Here is a 21,638-nt window from a genome sequence, read left to right as displayed (position 1 = left end):
AGCCAGGGCATCTACTTTACTTGCTAGTTGTTTAATTTGTTCTCCAGTGTGTATATTCTGGTTTAAGAAATCTTTATTGGTTTGCTGTTGAGAAGCTATAAAGTTTTCCATCATGATTTCCAAGTTGGATTTCCTAGGGGCGTTATTGTTAGATGTAGATGGAATCGGCTTCTGATATCCCGGAGGTATAGCTGGGGCTTGATTTGGAGATTGTCCAGGTGCGTATAAAGCATTATTACTCTTATATGAAAAATTGGGATGATTCTTCCAATTTGAGTTATAGGTGTGCGAGTAAGGGCTTCCTTGAGCATAGTTTACTTGCTCCGCTTGGATTCCTGTTAGGAGTTGACAATCTGCAGGAGTGTGACCTTGGATTCCACAGACTTCGCAATTCTGAGTTATGGCAACTACGGTGGCTGGAGGTGATACATTTAAACTTTCAATTTTCTGGACCAGAGCATCCACTTTTGCATTAACATGATCAAGGTTACTTATCTCGTACATGCCAGTTTTCGTTTGAGGTTTTTCCACCATTGTTCGTTCGGTTCCCCACTGATAGTGGTTTTGAGCCATGCTTTCGATAAGTTGGTAGGCATCAGCATAAGGTTTGTTCATTAGTGCACCACCTGCGGCGGCATCTATTGTTAACCTCGTGTTGTACAAGAGACCATTATAGAAGGTATGAATTACTAACCAGTCTTCTAAACCATGGTGTAGACAAAGTCTCATCATGTCTTTGTATCTTTCCCATGCTTCGAAAAGAGACTCGTTATCTTTCTGTTTAAATCCATTTATTTGGGCTCTTAACATAGCTGTTTTGCTTGGCGGAAAATATCGAGCAAGAAAAACTTTCTTCAACTCGTTCCATGTGGTGACTGAGTTGGAAGGAAGAGATTGAAGCCATCTTCTAGCGCTATCTCTTAGTGAGAAAGGAAAAAGACGAAGTCGAATTGCCTCTGAAGTGACACCATTAGCTTTAACAGTATCAGCGTATTGGACAAATACTGATAAATGAAGGTTAGGATCCTCGGTAGGATTTCCAGAGAATTGGTTCTGTTGCACTGCCTGCAACAGTGAAGGTTTGAGTTCAAAGTTGTTTGCTTCGATTGCGGGTGGAGCAATACTTGAATGCGGTTCATCTTGCGATGGAGCGGCGTAATCTCGAAGAGCACGAGTTGGTTCTGCCATCTCGGGTATCGAAGGGAAAATATTTTTGAAATCGGGAAGTTCTATAGGAGGTAGATTGTTTGCAGCACGATATTCCCGAATTCGTCGTAAGACTCAGAGATATAGTTCGATATCGTTGATTCGTAAGTAGAACGGCTCGCCTTGTGAGCGAGTGCGTGGCATACAAATCAACGAAAGAAAGAAAAGAGAAAGAAAAGCCTTAGTCTCTACAGCGTAACACAAGAGTTACAATATCGACTAAATAAAAGTCCCCGACAACGGCGCCAAAAACTTGATCGCGACTTTATGAGTCGAATTGGGGTACAAACTGCAAGTGCACAGTTCTATCGCGTAGTTTTAAAAGATATCGATCCCACAGGGACTTATGAATCGATATACCGTTATCTAAGGTTACTTCGTAAAGCTAAGGCAGGTAATACTTTGATTGTTTGGGGGAAAAGCTAAAACTAAAATAAGATCTAAAATAAATATCTAATAAGCGGATATCGGTATGTAATTCGTCGTAATTAGGGAATCAATTCTTTATTGGTTTCTTGGTTTTAAAATAAATCTTTTCAGTTGACGCTATTGATTAAAAGTTTTATCTCAAACTCTCGCTCTGTTGAATAAACTATGATTTTATATTAACGTAGCTGTCACTTATAGTTAAGTCAAAAATCACTTTTTGAAAACAATAGAATCCGTAGAAACTCTTTTTAAGAAAACACTAATCGTTTAAACACCCTTATCTCAAACTCTCGCTCTGTTGACTTAGGTTATATAATTAAATTCAAATGCTTAACTCTCGTCCTCACATTCAATCTTTAAAAATACTTTTTGAAAAAGGTTAGAATTTAATTAACTCTAAAAATTGCTCTCGCCCTGATCTAGAATTAATGTCCAATTTACACTGTCCAGTCAAAACCTCAAACTCTCGCTCTATTGATTCTAACTTCTTTATGTCTTTTACTTTCGTACAAAAACTTTGTTATTAAACCTGTAAATTGAGACCGTAAAAAGAGTGATTTTAATTTTAAACTTAATTAAACCAACTTAGTTTTGATTCCTTCTTTCCGCTTACTTTACATACCGATACCTAAATAATTTAGCCAGACATACTAAACAGATCTAAAAAATCAGCATGCATAAACAGACTCATCTCAAGCAAATAATATAAATAAAAAATAAAACAAATCATATATAAATTCAAACAATAATTAAAGAACCTGAGAAATTAAATAGCAGTCTTGAACACTCCACCACAGGTCGGTCGGATCTGTTCTTGAATTCTTCAATCAGGCAGGAAAATAAAAGCGAAGGAATAAAATAAAAAAAACTAGATTCTAACGTAAGGTTAGATCCGGTAAAAGATACACAATAGTTTCTGGTGTAGAAACTATTGTGCGAAAAATTAATTAAGTGCTAGAAAAGAAAATAGAATTGCAAAAGAAAACAATACAAAAATTGTAAAAGAAGTACTGTAAAGAATATGCTTAAGCTGCTGGAAAAAAAAAAGAAAAATGCGGAAAAGCAAAAACTGGAAAAAGTCTGGAAGCGTGGTACCGAGGAAGGGTTTGCAAAGCTGGTATTTATATTGGTACTTTCTGTAACGGTCTTCAGAAGTAGTCCGCGTCAAGGGGTCTTCACGTAACGAAGGGATAGGCGTGCAAATAGGACTCAGCGTGCAAATAGGACTCAACGTCTCTGAAGGCAAAAATATAGGGGAATGGTGTGACGTCCGTCACACCATGTGTGACGCTCGTCACAAGAACAAGGCGTGACGCTCGTCACAGCCCTTGTGACGCTCGTCACAGGCACAGCGCCTGTGCCTTCTTTGGGTTGGGCTTTGGCTTTTGATATTTGTTTCCAAAAACTTCTTTCTGCACCTCCTTTTCTTCCCTTTTTTTACTTGTGCTTCAAATAGACTACCTGAGATAAATAGAAAGAAAATACCGCGTAATATCTGATAAAATGAAATAAATTAAAGTAAATAATAATATAATTTAATTGAATTAAGTCCTAAAATGTGATATAATTTCATGTTATCACACATCCTTTTGGAATCACCTAATTTGGATTCATGGTTTGAGAAATACATTCACCTAAAGTTGGCATCATGACTTGATTTTCTAGGCAGATTTTGGGCCTAGCTGGCCCAACCAGTTTTGCAATGTTGTGACATGACTTTGAGACCATTTTCACCTTTTTCCACTCATCATTTCCACTTGTGCCCTACATGAAAGATGCAATACTCCATGAGACCTTTCTACTGTTTGCATTATTTCACCAATTGGTAGCTTGATCATCAAGTTACATGGCCATAAAGTCACCACCTTGAGATGAATTTCTTGCTTGCCAAGCCATGCTGCAAACCAGCCCACGTTTTTCTACCTTATTTTGGGCCTTGCAGCAATATGTCCATTCATTTAAACTTTGCCAAATAACAACATTTCACATGCCCTAATACACCTCACTTTGCATTTTTATTCTTATGGATAACAGTTGTTTCAAAGCCCATGAGAACATTTGTTTCACCCTATTTAAGAGATGCAAACCCTAAACCTAAAAGGGCAGTATGAATTTTCGTGGCAAGCAAGGCAAAGAGCATCACAAGTCAGAGTTCATGCCTCTTCCATTCCTCAAGGTGAAGCTTTGAAGCACCATCCTCTTCTCCCATTTTCTCCACAACAAAGGGGCAGTGGACCTAACCTCCACTAGGTAATCATCTTGCTTCTCTTCCATGGCCATGTATTGATATATCCATGTTCATCATCATGTTTTCCATGCTTGCTCCATGCTGTTTGCCATGCTAACCATATGTTCATGTTTGTTTCATCATCATTACCATGCCAATCACATGCTTGTGTTCTTGTTATTGGTTTATGTTGAATTTTTTGCCCTAGCCCGTGCCCATGTTGTCACCTTGTTGACAACATTGCTCCATGATCAAGCCATCATTTTACTCAAACAGGGATACCATGATAATCTACACATTTTATACTTGAATTTTGGTTTTTATTTCATGTCATTTAGTGCACTATGGCATGCGTATTATTGAGTGGAAGTTTGGAAAAACTCACTGCATGGGCTGCATTTTCGTGGTTGCATGGCATTAGGGTTATCTTCATGAAGAAGACGATGATGTGGCGCTTCATGAGCCCTTGGATCCTTGGCTTGTGTTTTAATCGTGGCCGTCCAGCCTTTTTTGTCTTTTAGTCACTTAAGTGACCTTGCCCAATTGATGATATGTCCACATGATTTATTTTATTTAAATGTTATTTCAAGTGTCACGCTGGTTTAATGATGGCTTGGACTGGGCCTTTACGCTTTTCACTTTCCACACCCCCACATTTCAGGGCCCATCAGCAATGATCCATTCCCATTTTATTTTCTTATTTTAATTTCCATTTATTTTCTGTTTTGATTTTAATTAATTTAAAATATTTTCTTTATTCATAAAAATACCAAAAATATTTTCCATATTTCTTAATGTCTTATTTAATTTTATTTAATTTTTATTTTCGTATTTATTTAATATTAATATTTTATTTTAATTAATTATTCCAAATGGTCCATTTTGACACACATTTTTTTCTTGATTTTATTTCCATAGCTTAAAATTATTTTTAGCTTTTGATTTTTGGGATGAAGGTTAAACAATGTTCCATGGTCAACCTGACCTTTTCTTGGAATTTTATTTCTCATTTTCAATTTATTTTGGATTTATTTTTAACCTAGTCTTATTGGTTGACTTTTGTTTTGACCTTTATTTTATTTCAATTAATTTATGAACCAATTTTCATTATTTTTAAAATATTTTTGAAGGATGATGATATCCTGACCCCACCTTATTTAGTTTAATTTTTCATAATTTTATTGATTAATTTGCTATTTATTTGATATTTTTTAAGTTGACTTGAGTTTTCAGTTGACTTCTTTATGATCGATGTTTGACTTAGGGGTTGCTTATGGCAATTGAAGAGATCTTTTGATCCTCCCTTGTTCATATCATATGCCATGTGTTATAGGCCTTGTATCTTGATTTTATTTGATCCTTACCTCATTTCCTGATTAAATTATTCAGTGGACCCTTTTGTGCATTTCTTTTCATCTGTCTGATCCATCTGTCACCTGCTATACTTGTTTCTTTCATCCATGCATACCATTGCTTGATTGTTTAACATGTTTATACTCCCATGCATTGTTTAATGCTCCATTATTTGATTCTTTGATTTGATTATACCTGTTTACTTATCTGATTTGATTAATAACTGTTGTCTACTTGTATGATGTATGAGGCATATATTCTTATTATTTGATTGCCATGAACAATCCCCATTCATAACAAATGTACCCCTCTCCCATGAAGTATATAATATTTATTATTTCATTCTTTATTCATTTGTTAATACAAGAATTAAAACGAACATCCGATAATCATTTCAAAACAAGATTAAAAGCTCGATCCAACATCGAGTAATCATTTTCAAAACTTAACAAAACCAACACGTATTCATCCATCCTTTTGTAAGTCGATTGCTTCATGCATCGCCATTTCTCTTGTAATTCGATTGCTTCATGCATCGCCATCTACCTGTAAGTCGATTGCCTCAGGCATCGCCATCTACCCTTATTTGTGGCTCCTCTCCTTGCTCCATCCGTCGACTCTTGTTCCGTTTAGGTAGCACCCATTAGATAGAACCCTTGGTATGATAACATAGGTAGAATTCCCTTATTCTTTGCATGCTAACATTAGGTAGATGTTCCCTTATGTAAATCCTAACACATAGGTCCACATTGCATGACAACGCTAGGGCAAAGCTTCCCCGCTTTTAGACCTTCCGTGCGTCTCTGATCTTGTGGCATGTCAATCCGTTCTATTGCAAAGAGGTAACTGCCTAAGACTCGATTCAGCAAGCTGCGACACCTACTGCTAGGACGTTGAACACATTGCCCACTTTCCTTCAACACAGCTGGTGTCCTCTTTTGTAAGTCCATGTTCAAATGGCAATCCTTAACCCCTAGTTAGTCGAACTACGACAACTCTGATTCTCATGTTCAGATGAGATACGTAGGCACGAGATGCGATGTCTTGCCGAGTTTTGACTGACGACTAACAACTAATCCTTGTTTGCCTTTGCCCTTGTTGCGATTCTTTTCTCTCGCCCTCGTAGCGATCGAGACCTTCCCTTTCTCTTGCCCTAGTTGCAATCGAGACCTTTGTTCCCGTAGTTAGCTGAACTACGTTTTGCTCTGATTCTCATTCCAGATGAGATACGTAGGCATAAGATACGATGTCTTATCAAGCACACTTCTTTTAACCCATAGGTAGCCGAGCTACGAAGACTCTGATTCTCATGTTCAGATGAGATACGTAGGCAGTGGATGCGACATCCTTGCGAGTCATTTTTTCTTTTAACCTTCTTTTAGCAGATAGTACATTAGATATACCTACATTCTTTAGACTAGAACAACAAGAGTGGATCCCGTAGAGTACTACGGATGCGTAGGGGTGCTAATACCTTCCCTTCGCATAATTGACTCCCGAACCCGAGATTTGGTTGCGAGACCTTGTCTTTTCCTTTTTCCTCAGGTTTTCTTCGATTGTTTCCTTTCCCTCCTTTGGGATAAATAACGAACGGTTGCGACTCTTCTGTCTGTTTCTTTTTTTCGCCGGTTGTTTTTTCGCACCAGTTGCGATAATTGGGCGTAGACCTCTTTTTCCCCCATTATTTTGATACAAGTCGTATAACTTGCCTTTTGAATGCTAGTCTTTCGTTAAAAAAGTACAATAATTAATCGAATTTAGTTCATTCTTTCATGGAAGAAAAATGATTAATTGGACATATGTCTCTTTTTTCCTTGAGTATTCGGATAGAAGCCGTATAGCTTGCCTTTCAGATGTTTTTCTTCGGTTAAGGAATTGTGACTTAGTTCGCCTCACATATTTTATCATGAAATAGGATGAAAAATGATTAATTAGGCGTAGGCCTCTTTCTTCCCTAGTATTCAGATACAAGTCATATAACTTGCCTTTCAAATACTCGTCTTCAGCATAAAAATAACTTTAACTCGTCAAATCTTTTTCCGCCTCAGCACGACACGAACTATTCATAAGCGAACAGTGTGTTATCCATTCCGAAGCGATATACAAACATACGCTTCAACCTCCCATGCGCGAGCAACAAGCAATGTTTAACCGCTCGAGTGTGATCAGAGCAGGATCCATTCTGACACGACATACAAACAAATGCTTTAACCTCATATACACGAACACCGAGCAATGTATAACCACTTGAATGTAACCTAAACATCTTTCACTAAAATAAACCAACAAACAAATAGGTTCTACAAAGAACTACATTGCTTTGAGTTCCCCATCGCACCTGGAGATACGTAGGAACAAGATTCAATGTCTCGTCAAACACCATAATAAAAAATCTATTGCTACAAAGAACTACATAGCTTTGAGTTCCTCATTGCAATTGGGGATACGTAGGAGCGAGATTCAACGTCTCGTCAAACACCTTAGTAAAAAGATGATTTTCCCCCTTTATTTCTTTTTGTAAATATATCATAATAATTAGAAGAAAATACCATACACTAACACTCTTATTCGTAAAACTAATTAAATGGTTCTAGTTGAATACAAAGGATATCGTGGGATGTTAATACCTTCCCCATGCATAACCGACTCCTGAATCTTAATTTCGTTGCGACAATCATATTTTTGTTCTTTAAGGGTTTTATCGATGTTTTTCTTTTTAAAAAATAAAACTTCGATAGAGACTCTTGTTGATTTCGAGCGTTTGTTTGCTCGGGTATTCTTCGTGTCGTGACAGAGAACAAAATAATAATTAAGTTAACTTTTAAAAAATAGGTTTTATAATTTATGCTTTTGTTTTAAACATAAGACATTACCATGAATAACCATTTACCCATGTTTCAATTAGTATTATGACTACCGCCGACTATCATTGATCATAATTCCAACCACGGTTAACAATAATGATCTCTAATTGTACCATTACTGATTATCATTATGATTATAATTGGTCACCATTTTGATCACCTTCAACCTAGGGGTGCACACAGGATATATTGGATCGGATTTGACTTAACTTGTTACTCAACTCATTCAAATTTCAATTGGTTGGTTTCGTCTCCCAATCCATAATTTCATTTTCAGAATTGACCTGAACCGACTCATTCATTTATGGGTTGAATTGAGTTGGGTTCGCAAATTGTATTTCAAATAAAAAATATATTTTTTATGATTCTTTTTGTCTGATTAAAAAATATATAAAACAACTCAATATAATCATATTCATTTATAACACTCAAATTCAATGAAATACGTCATATAATATCTAATAAAATTTATCAACCAGGCATAACACTTGATAATAACATAAAATTCAACAAGACACATTATTTTCATAAAATACATTAGTTGAAAATGATAAAAGAAAATAAGAAAGAACATTTAATCCTAGGATTATGCAAACTCATTAGTCTAGTAGTATAATTAATGGAGAATAATTTTTTTTGAAAAAATTATGGTTATTATTGTGATGTTAATTTTATATTTTTATTAAAAATAATAAGAAAATATTAAAGCCACATTAATGGATTGGGTCCACGGGTTGTAAAACTCAAACTCGATAACCGACCAAAACTATACGGATTGTTATAGGTTGGTTGGGTGGAGTATACAGATTGTTATGAGTTTAGCTAATTTATGAGTTAGTTAGGTTTAAGTCAGAGGGTTTGTGAGTCGACTCGCACCCATGAAATGTTGAGAATGTATCAAGTGTGAGTAGTATGAATAATAGTCCCACATTGTTTGAAAATGTGGAGACTTAACATTTATAAGTGAGAAAACACACCCACATATCACCTTAAGGTTTTTGATGAATATGTAGTATGTCTCTTACAAAGGTGTTGATGTTCAATGCTCCCTAGTGAAAAACTCCCCAAACTGATAGTATGATTCGAGAAATGGACTGACTTATTTGTATCGAAAGTCAACGACGCAACAAAGATGGTAAGTAAGAAACGAAGAATGTCCTAAGAAACTTTATGTACGTTACAAGAGTTTGTGTACAATGTGAACCATGATAAATATTTCTTTTTATATTTATGTTTAGAATTGATTTTCGTGAATTTTTTTTTAAAATAACCATGTTTTTCAAAAAAAAAATACAAAAATAACCAACTTTTCAAAAAAAAAATCCAAAATAACCATGTTTGGGGGAGAATGCGCCGAGGGAGTTGGCGCACCCCCCAAAAAATAAGAGGAGGCGCCAGATGCATTGGCGCACATGCATTGGACCTCATGAAGAGGCGCCAGATGCATTGGCGCACATGCATTGGACCTCATGAAGAGGCGCCTGCATGGCCCTCCAAGAGGAGGCGGCAATACAGCTGGCGCCTATGTGTTTCTTTTGAAAAGAAAATTTAATTTTGCAGCAAGAATTGAACACACAACCGTTACCATTGCACCACAAACCCTTCATGTTAATTTTTTTCATCATATATTTAATATACCGTGTATAATTACAATAGATTAATAAATTAATTAAACTTAGTTGGACCACGTGCATGAAATTCTGAAACAACACAAACAACAAGTAATTATTTTTATTAACTTCCAATATTCCAATACTATCTCATACAAATTGCTATTTCCATTTTAAATTATATGTTACTCCTATTTTGTAAAATATTTTATTTTATATTTTAAGTTGTTTTGCAATATAAATTAAATATTAATAAGTTTTTCTTATCATACTATCTACTATTTATATTATTCTTTTATCTCATCATCTTTTCATATCATTAATAAATGATATATAATTTATTTATTTATAAAATTAATTATAATCTAAATTTGTGTGAAATATCATAAAGAAATTATTATTTAGGACGAAGAAAGTATCTCATTTAAGTTATGCACGATTTTAAAAAAATAATTGATAGTATTTATTTTATTATTAAAATAAATCTGATTTATTATAATGTTTTATTTTTAAAAAATATATTGTTCTTTTTTCATTTTATTAAATTTTATCTCTATTCTTTAATTTTTAAAAATATTATATATTAATATATTCAAATTAATATTCAATTATTTTGTGTTTTATTTTATAATGTATTTATATTTTATTAATTTTTTATATATTAAATATTTAAGTATTATTTTATATAACTTAGACATGTATTAATATATTATATTATTTATAAAAAGTAATATAATATTTAAAAATATATTATATTTAAAATAATATAATTTTTCAATTGTATTTATAATAAATATTATGAAGTTTTATTTGAATTTTTGTGTAAAAATTAATATAAAAAATAATATGTTTAAGGTTGAATAATTCAAAAAATTTAAAGAGGGATAATAATTTTTAAACGCATAATACAATGTAAACAACCCTATAAAATCCAAGATAGTTTGAATTGGTGTATTTAATATGGAATAATTTATTTTTGATGTATTTAATATCGAATAATCCATTTTTTGTGTATTTAATATCGAATAACCCATTTTATCAGCTATACATACTCGGTCGAAAGGTGTTGGATAGTTTTAAATTGATTATAAATAAATTATATAAATATTGAAGAATATAACTCATATATTTAAGATATTAAAATTTAAAATAAAAATTTAGTGTCTTTCTCTTATGATCTAAGAACAATGGCTCATTAAATATATGATGAAACAAATTAACATGAAGGGTATGTGGTGCAATGGTAACGTGTTTCACTAAGTTGTGTGTTTGATTCTTGTTGGCTGCAAAATTAAATTTTGTTTTCAAAAAAAACACATAGGCGTCAGCTGTATTGGCACCTCTTCATGCATCTGGCGTCTCCTCTTATTGGTTATTTTGGAAAAAAAAATTAAAAAATTTGTTATTTTCGTATTTTTTTAAAAAAATATGGTTATTTTAAAAAAAAAACGATTTTCGTTTTTTTGAGAAATTCATAATTCAAAAATAAAATGAGTTATACTTTTAAAAATTTTAAAACATATAGAAAACCAGCTGAAACAAACTAAGTGCACAAGTGTTGTCATAATACACACACGCGTGTAAGTTGACGTGAATTTTGATGTATAAGACATGTCAAATAGACTGAATACCACGTATTAATCCCTAGCGTTCGGCTATTCATAGTTCAAAATACAAAGAAGACAATCCTGCCATTACTCTCTCATCAATTCATCTCCATGGATGATTCTTCTTCTTCTCATCAGCTTCCAATCGTCACACACTTATTCGAACCCATCAAACTCAAAAAACTTCCACATCTCACTCACTACATATCAAACCTTCAACCCCTCCCTAATCCACTCGATCACAACCCTTACTTCAACACTCTCCATCTCCAAAATTTCTATATCACACCAAACGATGTCGTTCTCTCTCACGCCACGCGCTTCGCATACCGCACCGCTGGTCCTCGCAATAACGTCTACTTCAACCCTCCGGAGGTAAGGGTTGCCATCGTGACATGCGGTGGTCTTTGCCCTGGACTCAACACCGTTATTAGGGAGCTTGTTGTTGGTCTTTGGAATCTCTACGGTAATCGTGAGATTTTCGGTATTACTGGTGGTTACAGAGGGTTTTACTCTACTGAACCGGTTCCGCTTAATCCTAGCATTGTTCATTATTGGCATAATAAAGGTGGTACTCTTCTTCAGACTTCTAGAGGCGGGTTTGATCTCTGCAAAATCGTTGATGCAATCCAAAATCGAGGTTTCAATCAGGTTACTTACTTAGTTTCTTTCCGAAGTTTTGTTTGAATTTTAAATAGACAAAAATGTGAATGAAATAAATGGTTTACTGATAATGCGCTTGTGCACATCAACAGGTATACATTATAGGTGGAGATGGGACTATGCGAGGGGCTGTAAAGATATTCAATGAAATACGACAACGCAAACTAAATATTGCAGTTGTTGGAATTCCTAAAACAGTGGATAACGACATAGGAATAATCGACAGATCTTTTGGATTTCAAACAGCAGTTGAAATGGCTCAACAAGCCATCAGTGCGGCTCACGTGGAAGCCGAGAGCGCAGTTAACGGTATAGGCCTTGTGAAGTTGATGGGTCGAAGCACCGGTCACATTGCTCTTCATGCAACACTCAGCAGCCGCGACGTTGATTGCTGCCTAATCCCCGAGCTAGATTTTTACTTAGAAGGAAAAGGAGGGCTCTTTGAGTTTCTTGATCAACGTCTTAAGGAAAACGGACATGCTGTGCTCGTAGTTGCGGAGGGTGCTGGCCAGGATATAATACCTAGAACTGATTCGCAGAAGGAAGAGCGAGATGAATCGGGTAATTTAGTTTTCTTAGACGTTGGTGTGTGGTTAAAGTCAGAGCTGAAAAGGTGGTGGGATAGGGAGCATCCTGGTGAGCTATTTACAGTGAAGTATATAGATCCTACATATATGATTCGTGCGGTTCATGCAAATGCTACTGATAATCTGTACTGTACACTGTTGGCACATTCTGCAATTCATGGTGTTATGGGTGGATATACTGGATTTGTTGCTGGTCCTATTAATGGAAACTATGCATACATTCCACTGGAAGATGTAGCATGTGCTAATAACCCAGTCAATACAAAAGATCATAATTGGTCTTGGGTGAGATCTGTCACCAATCAGCCTGATTTTCTAAAGAGCTAGACATTTTGCAACACAAACTCTGAAGGGAGATCAGGTTTATAGGTGATTTTCATGTGATGATCTCAACAAGTAAGAGATGGATGTGCATAATAATAAATGATGTATAAATTTGTTTCACATGTATAGTAGTAGTACATTGTAACCTAAGTTTTAGGATTGTCAATAAATTAACTTTTATACCATATTCGTTGTTGTTCTTCATCCAATATGAAGATCTTTTCATTTAAAAAATATGAACTTAATGTTTTTTTTACAACTTAGATTTTTTTCTATAAAGGATAGAAAAATGTAGAATTTATGTGGAATCTGAACAGTCAGTTCATGTATTTTATCAAAATGTGTTTTCTTTTTATAAGCAAGAACTGATTTGAATTCCACACTTCCCAAGAGTGTGGTTTAGGGATTTTTGGAATTTAAATTATACTACTAATCTTTTGAATAAGATCGCTAAAACTCTCAAAACATTCTATCCAACTTTGATCCACAAAACTTCCACCCTTAAAAAGTACATGTCATTTATAATATATAGTGATACGATGCTGAAAAATTGATGTCAAGAGAGTAGAAATCGTGGGAGAAAATATAGGAAGAGTGGAGATGAACCAAGTCAATAACTGTTGTTGTTTTTTAGGTTTCGAACTGCATGGCGTTTTCCATGTAGTGTGGCGGTCGCCATCAGTCTAATATTGAAGATCGTGGTTGGTTGATAAGGCGTGGCGGGCGCCATGAGCTTTGACTTCGTCTTTTCACTCTTTGCTGACTCATTCGTGGGTCTCATGTCATCCTAGTCACGTAAAGCATCATGGAAAACGCCATGGAGGTATCGGCAAGTGTATTTTCGTCTATTTTCTCTGTTTTTGTTTGATTTCTTCTTATATCGACTCCTACCTGCAAAGCACCTGAAACAAGCACAAAGTACTAGAATAACACTACAAAATGTAATAAAGTGACATTAAAACACGTGCAAATCGAGTCAAAATACACTATATATTTTAGTGTTATTAGGTACAAGCTGACAAGTTCCTCGTATTTATGCCGACACACTGGGGAATAGAAGCCAACCTAGACAAGTGTCAATCCATCATTGACATGAGTAGCCCGTCATCAATAAAAGAAATCCAACAACTAATAAGGAGGCTAACTGCCTTATCCCGTTTTTTATCTTGTGCAGGCGATAAATCAATACATTTATTTGTAGCTATCAAGAAGTCAAGCGAATTTGTATGGACTAAAGAATACGAAATGGCATTTGTGGAATTGAAGAAATTACCGTCTTACCCGTCGATTTTGGTAAGACCCAAGAAGAATTCAACTCTCGTCTTATATTTAGTAGTATTTGAGAAAGCAATAAACTCTATATTGGTAGAAGACAACGGTGGTGAGGAAAGGTCGGTCTACTTCGTTAGCAAGGTTCTCAAAGAAGCTGTGATTTGTTATCATAAGATTGAATCATTAGCTCTGGAAGTGGTAGTAACTTCCATGAAACTCATGCAATAATTTCAGGGACACCTGGTGATAGTCAAGACAAATTATCCAATAAAAAGAATTCTCAAAAAGCCAAATATAGCAGGCAGAATGGTGGCATGGACGATGGAGTTATCCGAATATGATAGCACAAACTCACCTAGAACAAGCATCATGTCGCAAGTATTGGCATATTTCCTGATGGAATTAAGTGCACCCAACCCGGAAGAAGAATCCGAATAGTGGGTCTTATAAGTGGGCGAATCATATAACCTCAAGGGCAACCGAGTTAGGATAACATTAGAAGGACCGGGAGAGTTGGTACTAGAACAATCTCTTTGTTTCGGATTTCAAGCCAGCAACAACCAAGCAGAATATGAAGTAGTAATAGTTGGTTTAAAGCTAGCAAAATAAGTTAGAGTGTCTTGTTTAATGGTCAAAACCGACTCTCAATTGATAGCTAGTCAAATCAAGGGAGACTTTTAGACAAAAGATGCATTGCTGCTTAAATATTTGCAGTGAGTCATATAGTTAGCCAAAGGTTTTACAAAGTTTGAGGTGATGCATATTCCACGAGAGGAAAACACTAGGGTTTATCTGTTAGCCCGGTTAGCCATCACAAAGGGAATGAGGCTTAATAGAACGGTAATTGAAGAGACTTTCGAAGTACCAAACACGGAGGTCGAGGAAGTGAGGGTATTGGAAAATGCTAAGAGCTACATGACACCTATAATTCAATACTTAACACAGGATAAGTTACCAGAGGAAGAAATTGAAGTACGACGTATCAAGAGAGTATCTTCTCGATACCTCACGGTAGCCGATCAATTGTACAAGATGGGTGGATCATCTTCGATGCTGATATGTGTCATTGAAGAAGAGGTCGGACTCATAATGAAGGAAGCGCATGAAGGGATATGCGGAAGCCACATTGGAGGAAGATTTTGTCTGGAAAGATACTCTGAGTTGGGTACTACTGGCCGAGTATGCTACAAGATTGGGCATGATTCGTGAATCGTTGTGAAAAGTGTCAAGTATATGCTTCTTTCATACATTCTCCAACGGAGTTGTTACATTCAGTGATATCACCCTGGCCTTTCTATCAATGGGGGAAGACATCCTCAGACCTTTTCCTATAGCTGTCGGAAAATTAAAACTCCTCATAGTAGCAGTCGACTATTTCTCCAAGTGGGTGGAAGTATAGGTCGTATCTTGAATCACAGCAGAAATAGTAAGACATTTTTACTGGAGAAATATTATATGTCGTTTTGGTTTACCTGGAAGTATTGTATCTGATAATGGTACACAATTTTCAAGCTCTAATATTATAGAATTTTGCATGCACCTTGGTATTCATAACAAGTTTGTATTGCTTGAACATCCACAAGCTAACGGTCAAGCAGAAGCAACAAATGGGATCATCTTGTCAAGAATAAAAAAGAAGATGGATGAAGCCAATGGGATTTGGGTCGAGTACTTGCATGGAATATTATGGTTTTATCACACCACTCCCTATTCAACCAATAAGGAAACACCTTTTAGAATGGTTTATGGAGCGAATGCAACGATACCAGTGAAGATTAATTCTCCGACCTGGAGGTGGTTAAACCTCAACGAGGGTCTCAATAATGAGGGGCTTGACAACTCGACTAACTACATAGAGGAAATCAGAGGGATGGCTCATGTACGAGAATGCGTTGCAAAATAGTGGATGGCCAAAAGGTTCAACAACAGAGTTCGGACAAGAAGTTTTCAAGAGGGGGATTTGGTTATCAAAAGAATTACAGACACACATAAGAAGAGAAAGCTTTCTCCAAACTAGGAGGGGCCTTACTGGATCAAGAAGAGATTGAACAATGGAGCTTACAAGCTCGGGAACTTAGAAGAAGTAGATATGTCGAGGGCTTGAATTATTTTCAACCTTATATTTTATTACAGTTAAGCTTTAATGTAATATTATTATTTGAATAAAAATTGAAGGTAGCACTTTTTTCCCTTGAAGGACAAGGGTTTTTAATGAGGCACATTCAATTCATATTTTTGTGTGTCGCTTTTGCATAAAAGACCAAACTCGTATCGGTAGTCGAGATCGTGGCAAACTTAAACCAAATATTTATCAAATATCTTTAGACATAAATGTCTATTGAGTTATTTGATTTTCTATGCCAAATAATATTGCCGCGTAAAATAGTTGTCTATGAATAATAATTAGAAGGAAATTACTCTTTCCATTTTTATATGGGCATATCACATCTTTAAAAAATTAAAATTATCTTTCATGCGTTCGGGGATGCATCTTTGAACTAATATGGTCCGGAGATGCATTTGCGTATGTTATTTGGGTGTATCCAAATATGCATCTTCGAAATTTTCCCTGAAGTCCTTTACAAGGTGTTGGAAATGTGGTTTATTTTCGAGATGCATCTTCGGATACCCGTCTAAATCATTTCAGAGCATCACCATTGTCCCATCATCTTGATTTTTTGCCCCAACTTATATTGTAGTAAAATCCATATAAAATGTAGTTAAATGGAAGAAAAAAAAGTCACACATTAATCCAATACATAACATTTGTTTGAAAATACAAAAAAGTAAAACATCCAAACATAAACTAACTACTGGGTATGTTTAACCTCTTGCTTCCTCTGGTGCATGTACTGCACAATATTTCGTAACTTGGTAACCATGGTCTCCGCGAGGGCCTTTGGGGGAGTGTCATCCCCAAAGAGTCCGCTTGTATGGCTTCTATACCCATCTCTACAACATGCCAACAAATCGTTGTCAAGCTCTCGGTCTTCTCATCCTGAACTTCAAGTCCCTTCAGGTTAGCTGGTCTAGGTGGTCCTCCAGGAGCATATGGTGTCATGATAGGGTGTGACACCCTATAGAACCATGTCAAGTAGCCCTCGGAATAAGTCCAGTGTACATGAGATGGTTCCCGATGATACTCCTCTAGTACCAGGTGACTCTCAAAATCATCTAGTATAGCACCAAGATCTTTGTGGTGGACGTTGGGAGGAGCGGCCTCACAGGGAGGTCTTGGAATGATCTGCATGTAGCCAAATTGGCGTATCACTCGCTCGAGAAGATAGGGATACATAATGACCCACATGCTACCCATCCAGAGTATAAGGAGATGACATCAAACGAACGTATCTGGAGGTGACCCTTGTATGAGCAGAAGCAAACGTCATCTGGGACCATAAGGTCAAGAAAGACTTTGAATGGATCGACTACAAAATTCTCCCTAAACAAAACAAAAGAGGTTGCACGTGGCCAGTCCACATCGTAGGCGGGCGCATATTTCCAACCGATGATGCGAGTGAAGTGGGAGATGATACATCTCTAAAAATGGGTCGAATACAATATTAGTAACAAGTGTAACAAATGAGTTATGAAAATATTAGTAACAAGAAATTACCATAAGAGTGTGCAACTCCATGTAGACCAACCTGCATATCATCGCCTACGGCATCCAAGGCCCACTACAAATGTTTTTTATAAAGCTTTTCCAAAAAAATACTAACCCTAGCACGAACACCTCTATTGTCATGTGCCTCTTGTGAAGCCTTAGCAGGGTCAACCCCCAAATGAGTGACCATCAAATCAACATCATTCTCTCGTACGATCCTCTCATGGTCCAGTAATCTTCCTTTGATGAGAAGATGCAGGAGGCATGAAACGTCATCCAAGGTGATGGTAATCTCATTTATAGGTAGGTGGAAAGATGACGTCTCTGAATTCCACCTCTCAGCAAAAGTCATCTACATGTCGTGGTTTATGTTCATGTAAACAGAAGAACATAAACCGCCAAGCCCGGAATATCGGATAACGTTAACGAACCAAGCAGCAGTGGATTGTCCCAACTCTAAAATCTTCACGTTGTTGTTAATCGATTTCAAATAATCACGCTCCTATAAAAAGAAAATATAGTCATCAGTGTTTATTTAATTAGTTGACAACACATATATTGCAAAAGAAAAGAAATATACCTCTCCATGGCAGACATGCCTAAAACATGGACTTCATAATGATGAAGTAATGAGGTGTCAAACGGCCCACCTGGGTAACTCTCTAATAGGGCATCAAGATCGGTAATGGATTTCTCCTGGGGTTCAGGGTCAAATGGGCTTCAGGAACTACAGGTTCTGCTATATCATATACTTGAGAGGCCTGAGAGAGTCAGCTACAAGAACCATACGGTCGATGTTGTGAAGTAGATGTACCATCAAACAAGTTATCAGCAACTCATGGAATTGTGGTTCTCATTGTCGTGGTCCTCTCTCGTCATTCTGACGCAGTTTAGGACACACGTCCAAGCCTAATCAAACTTGCGTCATCTTCAGCCATTGCACCTGTGTTAGAAACAAATACATATATAAAAAACATGTTAGGAGAAGTTCACAAATTTCACAAAATCACCTAATTTATGCCTGAGTCCAATTCGGAGGTGCATCTCCAAAAACAGTTCAGAGCAAATCCAGAGATGCATCTCCAGACAAATCAGTGAGTTTTCTCCCATGGCAGCAACCTATTTTCTTCCCCAACAGTTCCAAAAAAAACTTAATGCATGTTGTTCTAGCCTACCAATTTCGTTTGCACTACTACCTAATGTGCCTAAAACAGCTAATGTATCCTAAAAAACTAACTACAAATCAAAACATAAAAAGAAAATAAAATTTGAAAAACTTATCAAATGAAATTGATTGATGAGAAAGGGAAACTTGGATGTTATGAGATGCTGGAAAGGAGGAGAAAGAGTTTTGTTGATGCTTCAATGGTTGGAAGAGGGTGATGTGAAATGTTTTTTTTGAACTTTTGAGAAAATGAAAAAGGAGAAAGGCAGGACTGACAATGAACAGAATCAACTCGAATATAGTTCGAAATTCGATTCGACAATTAAATCGTTGAATTAGGTTCATGAACCATATGAGCTGAATATGAACAAAAAACTAAATTCATTAACTAAATAAGTTGGACTTGAACTATACATAGTTTGACACGTTAGGTTCATAAGTCAACTAGAGATATATATATATATATATATATATATATATATATATATATATATATAGATATATATATATATATATATATAATATATATATATATATATATATATATATATATATATATATATATATATATATATATATATATATAATATATATATATATATATATATAATATATATATATATATATATATATATATATATATATATATATATATATATATATATAATATATATATATATATATATTATATATATATATATATATATATAATATATATATATATATATATATATTATATATATATATATATATATATATATATATATATATATATATATATATATATCTATATATATATATATATATATATATATATATATATATATATATATATATATATATATATATATATATATATATATGATTATATTATCTTTAAGAGTGGGTTTAAAGATGCATTCTAAATCTCAACCTTATATTTTCTTTTAATCTAATATTTTTAATTGATAATTTATATTCTCAAGTGAGCAAAATATTTTTTTTTAAGTTATACATATAAAATCATCATCATATAAATTATGTTTTTAAGAAAATAATTTAAATATCAACATATATTTTGTAATTTAAAAAATATTTTATAAATTTCCCTAAATTTAAGAAAATTAAATATATATTCTAAATTTATTTTAATTTAAAAAATATCTTCTAAGAAAAATATACATCATATAAAATATCAAAATATATAAAATAAAAAATTGACTTTAAAAATGTCTTTTAAATTCGTGAAGCAATCGAGTTGAACCTAATAAGTTGAACTGAGTTGTTCATGAACTTGTAACAAGTCGAGTTTGAGCTTAAAAAAAGTTCGCGTCGAACACGAATCGAGATTGAGTTGAACCAATTTTTAACGAGTCGAGTCGAGCTGAGGCGAGTTCGACTCGACTCATTTCCAGTCCTAAGAAAAAGGGAAGAAAAGCGTCTGGATATGCATCTCTGGGTCACCAACATGATATTTGAATAAATGGTATTTACAAATATGCATCTTCGGACTCACTTTTAACACATACGGAAATGCATCTCCTGATTAAATTTTAACGTAAAAGGGGTGTCTCTTCAATTTGGCTTGAGAAATTGCTAAAAAAAAGGTGCGTTTGGAGATGCATATTATATACTTTTCACGGTGGTATGAGAGCATTCATAAGAGTGGAAAGAGCATTTCTCTAATTATAATTCATTTTATGTTGCGATGTATGAAACCTCTAATTGATCATTTCATATTTACTACCATGTAAAAATATAATAATTCCTCCAGATTCCGAAGATGCATCTCCGAACGCACCCCAAACACACGTATTATAGGGCAATTATGAGTCACGCCCTAGGAGTGTGGCTTTTTTAGATTCGGAGATGGATCTCCGTAACTCGTCTGTTGATGCATCTCTAAAGCATATTGGAACAGAAACAAAAGCAGAAAACTAGAAATTTATATTTTTACAACATAAAATTACCATTTATAACATAAAATCAGCATTACATGGGTGATGTTAACATAAAATCAAACATTTCATTTCAATATCTAGGTGGATGCTTTAACATCTTCACAATATCTTCTACCGATCTTAAAATCGTCGCTTCCACCTCGATTAAAAAATTTATTTCGAAACGGAAAAATTTATGTCACACAACCCTTACATCTGCATCCGTCTTGAGCTCATAGTTGTTGAACTCAATCTTGCCTTCACTGTTAACTAACGGTGAAACGGTACTCGAGCTTCACAATTTTTTGATTATCTCCGTAAGGTAGTGTAGCGGTGTATTCGTCACTTTATGATTTATTGATTAAACCAAAAGCAAAGCATACAAGGAATCGAGTCGCCACCGCACTTTTATTTATCCTAAGGAATGGCTAAAAAACGAACAAAAGCCTAAGAAGTTTTACACATAAAAAACTAATAAAAAGATCAGAGAATCTGGGTAAGGGGTAAATTACGCAATGGGAAGGTGTTAGGAACCCAAAACGTCCTAGGTACTCCTAGGGAGCCCTTTTCACACTTGTTGTATAAAAGTTTATTTGTTTATGACATATTGTGCAAACATGAATGGGAAGATGAGAAAAGAATATACAATTTTTATTGTTTTTGTGTTTGAACGGATGAACCCGTTGCCTACGTACCTTCCATGAAAGGTAAGGATCAAAACGCCGTAGTTCGGCTAAAAAAATTCCAAAATATCAGTTAGTTCATTTTAAAACAAGAGCATTAAGGCTTTTCATTACCAATGGGA

The 21,638-nt window shown here is 34.9% G+C and overlaps 1 protein-coding gene and 1 non-coding gene across 2 annotated transcripts; both read left to right on the top strand.

The window, feature by feature from the left end:
• Positions 1-703: 703 nt before the first annotated feature.
• On the top strand, positions 704-810 carry LOC127077306 (small nucleolar RNA R71). Its single transcript, XR_007787144.1, has one exon. It is a non-coding gene; the product is annotated as a small nucleolar RNA R71 (small nucleolar RNA).
• Positions 811-11,343: 10,533 nt separating this feature from the next.
• LOC127138265 (ATP-dependent 6-phosphofructokinase 2) lies at positions 11,344-13,055 on the top strand. The gene is made up of 2 exons (XM_051064675.1): positions 11,344-11,947; positions 12,052-13,055. The coding sequence occupies exons 1-2, from the start codon at positions 11,408-11,410 to the stop codon at positions 12,871-12,873; spliced, it is 1,362 nt and encodes a 453-aa protein (XP_050920632.1). The 5' UTR covers positions 11,344-11,407; the 3' UTR covers positions 12,874-13,055.
• Positions 13,056-21,638: the final 8,583 nt, after the last annotated feature.

The sequence above is a fragment of the Lathyrus oleraceus genome, chromosome 4, assembly GCF_024323335.1.
Source record: "Lathyrus oleraceus cultivar Zhongwan6 chromosome 4, CAAS_Psat_ZW6_1.0, whole genome shotgun sequence".
NCBI classification, from domain to species: Eukaryota; Viridiplantae; Streptophyta; class Magnoliopsida; order Fabales; family Fabaceae; genus Lathyrus; species Lathyrus oleraceus.
The sequence above is the reverse complement of the archived record's forward strand: the minus strand, read 5'-3'. Positions and strand labels throughout refer to the sequence as shown.

Bases quoted from the DNA above. Each gene is read 5' to 3' on its own strand.
- LOC127138265 (XM_051064675.1), top strand. From the start codon at position 11,408: ATGGATGATTCTTCTTCTTCTCATCAGCTTCCAATCGTCACACACTTA. The intron at 11,948-12,051 runs GTTACTTACTTA...GCACATCAACAG, and splicing joins AAAATCGAGGTTTCAATCAG to GTATACATTATAGGTGGAGA.